Source organism: Rutidosis leptorrhynchoides, unplaced genomic scaffold, assembly GCF_046630445.1.
Source record: "Rutidosis leptorrhynchoides isolate AG116_Rl617_1_P2 unplaced genomic scaffold, CSIRO_AGI_Rlap_v1 contig88, whole genome shotgun sequence".
Taxonomy (NCBI): domain Eukaryota; kingdom Viridiplantae; phylum Streptophyta; class Magnoliopsida; order Asterales; family Asteraceae; genus Rutidosis; species Rutidosis leptorrhynchoides.
Genome location: NW_027266880.1, coordinates 97401 through 102777, shown reverse-complemented (window position 1 = coordinate 102777; position 5377 = coordinate 97401). Strand labels below are relative to the sequence as shown.

Genomic DNA, 5377 nt, shown 5'->3' with positions numbered 1-5377 from the left:
AGTCGATGGGGAGTATGATTTTGGGCTAAGGGAAGACGATTAGGTCGAAGAGATGACTGGACGGGTGGAGTGTGGTGGTGGGTGGGAGAGAAGGAGTGCGGCTGTCAAGAGAGGGAAGAGGTGTGACGGGAAGAAGAAGAATTTAGGGTTTAGGATTCATGTTGTAATTTACACAAAAATAATATTACATGGGCACGAAGCACTCATTTTACAAAGAGAAGCTCATAACAAGCAATACTCATATTTTCATAAATCAAAATCTGAATTTAATTGTTCATTACATAACATATATATAGGCTAGGAGGACATGCCCTCGTAAATGCAAATATAAAAATATAAGGACTAAACTAAACCTCCGAAACATGTGAGGCTGTAAATAGTTTGGGATAAAAAAACTGATCAATCCCTATGTTTTGTAACTGTTGCGTTATGGACTAGGCAGAACAAAACGCAGCGTATGTTGCAAATAAAATTGTTTGACCCGTCTTTGTTTGCTTTGACCGTAGACCAGCTTGACTTGTTGACCCAAATGTTGACCGTAGACCAAGTTTGACCAATAGTAACCATTGTAATGTAATACCTTCTGATTCAAGGCTACTGCTAATTTCTCGATTTTTCCATGATAGTTTCGAGATGAAATAAATTCCAGACAACCTATAGTTTTCTTTCAAGCACGGATAACGAATCGGAAAAATCGACCGGGATGGTCCGCCATCATCATCTCTTGCCCGACTCTTCTCATCAACACACATCTACTAGACACACAAACACATCTCCTCGTCCAGTCCCACTCAAAAATTCATAACAAATCCGTTTCTGAACCAAAAATTATCAAACCATTTGCATTTGATTCGTAACATCCATATCTTCATTTCATATCTTTTGACTTTTTTCTAATTCAGCATCGCTTGAGAGCTACGAAACTCCAAAGTTACGAGTTTTTCTCTGTTTTAACCCGAATTCCGACCATGTCGACAAAATTTGATTGGGCCGTCGTCGGCGCCTCCGTACGCCATCACATATGATTCTAAATTTGTAGCAAAAAATTCAGAAAATAATCATGACAAAGTAATCTGCCGAAGACTTCAAAAAGTGATTTCTAAAATGGGCCATCTTTTAAATATTTGTTTTTTGGGCCTTAACCCTCATGTTGTTTTTAATGACTTTTTGATGAGGCCTTAGGCCATTACCTTATAGGGGCCGGGCCTGTTCTCGATTTAAAATAATATATATAATAATAATAATAATATTACTCTTCCCTCTCAGCTCACCGTCCTTCCAGTTCAGTCATACTGAACTGATTTTCTCGTTCTGTTCTCTGTTTTTTTTTTTCCTTTCCATTTTTCAAGAACTCCATTAGCGATCAAAAATTTTCTTCCCAGGTATCTTTCTCGCTCTTTGTTGGTATGATTTCATTACAATTACGTTTAATTGAGTTGCATTGCTTTATCATATTGAAGTAATTTTCTAATTCTGTTCTCTGTGGGTTATTTTTCTTTCTTTCCAGTTTTCAAGAAATCGATTTCAAGTTCTCCATTAGCGATCAGAAACATTCTTCCTAGTATGTCTCTCTTTGTCGGTATGATTTCATTACAATTACGTTTAATTGAGTTGCATTGCTTTATCATATTGAAGTAATTTTCTAATTCTGTTCTCTGTGGGTTATTTTTTTTTTCCAGTTTTCAAGAAATCGATTTCCACTTCTCCATTAGCGATCAGAAACACTCTTCCTAGTATCTCTCTCTTTGTCGGTATGATTCGTTAAGAAATTTACTTGCTTTGGTTTATCATACTGAATCCTGTTTTTTTTTTCTATTGTTATCACTTTAAGATTTCATGGTTTCTTGTTATCACTTTAAGCTTTCATGGTTTCTTGTTCGCGGAATCATACTGAATTGATATCTGTGTTATCTCTGTTTCATTTCATGGTTTCTTGTCCTCTGCTTTTTTTATTTGATAGGCTAAGGGAATCGTATTGATTTTTTAATACTTGACACTTGAGCTAAGAAACTATTTTGATTCTGCCAAGCTTTATAAGAACAATGAGTCTGGAAGATTTTAATGATTTGTTCATTATTATGTATACAGCAGAAGAAATAACATGGCAAAAGACAAGAAAATTAGAAAAAGGACTTGGAATAGCACTCACAAGCCAATCAACAGCCGCTGATATCACACAGAATACAGAAGAGCATCAGACCACCGGAACGAGACCACAGTTCCCAGAACAGACTACTGCAACAACAGCCACTGAGATCCTGCCACTAAACTCGGAATATCAGATTATTGCAACAACAGCCATTGATAACTCAGAAGATCATCCAGGACTGAACAGGATAGAAGCTGGAAGATACCGAAGGCTTGAAAAGCCACTGTTCCCGACGATTGCATCGACATCTGCTGACACCAGGATGGAGTCCCGAGGGGTACAGTTCCCGGAACAGACGATTGCATCGACATCTGCTGACATCATTCCGCTGAACACACAAAGAGATGCTGTAGATCTTCTAGCGCACGAGATATGGGGTAGTACAAGGCCTTCATCGAACTTGCCTCTAGGGAATGCTGGTTCAACTGATTTGAGAATTCAAGGTGAAAGGAATGACCAGAAATGGGCAGATGTAGCTGATCAAATCGAGAAAGCCCGCTTGTTATATCTTGAAACTGCAGCAAGTGAAACTGGAGCTAACACTGCAAAAGGTACACTGCAAAAGGTACACAGTGTTAGCTCCAGTTTCACTTGCTGCAGTTTCAAGATATAACAAGCGGGCTTTCTCGATTTGATCAGCTACATCTGCCCATTTCTGGTCATTCCTTTCACCTTGAATTCTCAAATCAGTTGAACCAGCATTCCCTAGAGGCAAGTTCGATGAAGGCCTTGTACTACCCCATATCTCGTGCGCTAGAAGATCTACAGCATCTCTTTGTGTGTTCAGCGGAATGATGTCAGCAGATGTCGATGCAATCGTCTGTTCCGGGAACTGTACCCCTCGGGACTCCATCCTGGTGTCAGCAGATGTCGATGCAATCGTCGGGAACAGTGGCTTTTCAAGCCTTCGGTATCTTCCAGCTTCTATCCTGTTCAGTCCTGGATGATCTTCTGAGTTATCAATGGCTGTTGTTGCAATAATCTGATATTCCGAGTTTAGTGGCAGGATCTCAGTGGCTGTTGTTGCAGAACATTCACTAGAGTAACCTCGTCTGCAACGATATTTTCCATCCTCATTGTTTGTAAAAGATTCATAGCTTCAACATGATTCTTATTCAGGACGAATCCGGATAAAACAGGATTCCACGAGAAATTATTCCTTTTAGTTAGAGGCATCTCATAAAAAACTCGAGGGGCAGAACTAATATCCTTACATTTGGAATACATATCAATTAATGAGTTACCAACAAACACATCTTCAATGAACCCTCTACGAATCACAAAACCATGCACTAATCTTCCCTCCAAATCATTTTCAGAACCCGCACAAGCTTTCAAAACACTAGCAAGTATCACTCCATCCGGTTCAATCCCAACTACAGATAACATATTCTGAAACAAACGAAAACCATAACTGGGTTCCTTTACTGCCACATATCCATTAATCATCACGCTCCAAGTGATGACATCTCTTTCAGGCATTTCATCAAACAGGTTTCTGCACACGACATATCATTACTTACGTACATGCTCAGCAAAGAATTTTGTACAGATGGAACTCCCCGGAAAAACCCACTTCGTATAAGATAACCATGGAATTGTTCTCCCTCGTGAAGACGATCACAACATCGAACAACAAGCACTAATGTTGAGACGTTGGGCTCGAAAAAAGCAGCCTTTTTTGCCTCTTTAAAGCAGAGCAATCCTTGTTTTAAACTACCAAACTCGATATACCCATAAATCAATATGTTCCAAGAAATCGAATCTCTACTTGTCATGGAATTGAAAACCCTCAAAGCAGATTGGAAGAGTCGCCCTTTAAAGTAGAAGTTCAAAATGGAGTTTCCGATAGACGTGAATGACTCGAACCCTTGCTTGATTGTGCATCCATGGATGGATTGTCCATGTCTAGGGGAAAGCATTGAACAAGCCTTGAGAAGCGAAGGAATTATCGAATGATTTTCTGATTCAAATCCAGCTCTTTTGGTTTCGCGATACAGAGATAATAACTCATGCCATTGTCCATTGGAAGATAACTCTCTGATCTTCGTCAATGGCCAATTACGGAATTTTGAACCGGAAAGGATCGCCGGAAAATACATTACCTAGAAGAAGCATGCTAAGATGTTTACTCGAAGAAATAGAAATGGAAACCAGAGAAAAGTACAGTAATCTATTCAAAGATGTTTTTCTGTAAAATGACAAATTAAGGTCCCTAATCTTTTATTAGGTAACCAACTGGCTCCCAAAACTATCATTACAATCATATGAGTCTTTTCAAACGTTTGCGGATCGGATCGGATCTAAATTGCCAACCCTATATATATCGTCAACCCTCCAAGTCTCATCACAGATTTACAATAATATAAATATTAAAAAAATGGAGAATAGAAGAGAGAAATCAATTTTAATTATTTTCTTGATTTTAAGTTTGTTTCTGGGAGAGTCCTTAGAGTCAAAAGTGAATCTGTGTAAAACTAGGTGCACAATTAAATGTCAAGACCAATTATTGATGCACTTTTGCTATGCTGGTTGCATGGCTAAATGCATAATCTCCCAACCAAAAGGTAAGATCATGCGATCTTAAACAAATGTATTAACGACCATACTAATATGAAGGTATTTCATCTTATCATGATACGTACATTGTTATTATTATTATTTGATCCGTCTCACAATACATAATATTTTTTAAATATTTTTTAATTTTGACTGAATGCCTATATAATTTGTTGTTTGTTGTTTACTTAAATTAATGATGTAATTTGGTGTAGATGAAGCCAAGACATGTATCGACCGTTGCGGAAAGGAAAGCTTAGCACCTACTAGCCTTCCTGAATAATTATATCGTCTGTTAATTTTTTTAGATTGATAATGTAAAATAAGAAATAAATTAGTGAGTGTTTTTTTTTTATGGTCAATTACAGTGTATTATTAAAATTTCCTGTAATAATCAAAAGATATAGACAATATGAAAAATTAAGTGTATTATTAAGTGACCCGCGAAAAATTAAGATCTCCCGATTGCAGATTTCATTGATCTCGATAAATATCTATCATTTTTTTTATTCATTTTATTATTGATCTGAAATTTGTTGGTCACAAATTGAAGAAATAAAAACCGAAAATAGAGCAAAGTACAGCAATCTTGGGTTGGGCCGGATTTCTAAAAAAATATTGTGACTCAACTCAACCAATTAATAAATGGTCGATTATTTGAAAAAAAAA

General features: G+C 37.3%; 1 protein-coding gene across 1 annotated transcript; it reads right to left on the bottom strand.

Annotated features, from left to right (window-relative positions):
* Positions 1-3145: 3145 nt before the first annotated feature.
* Positions 3146-4251, bottom strand: LOC139885226 (pentatricopeptide repeat-containing protein At2g17210-like). Its single transcript, XM_071869160.1, is given in 2 exon segments — positions 3146-3651; positions 3654-4251. Coding segments are annotated over 2 exon segments (1104 nt in total).
* Between the last annotated feature and the right edge of the window lie 1126 nt (positions 4252-5377).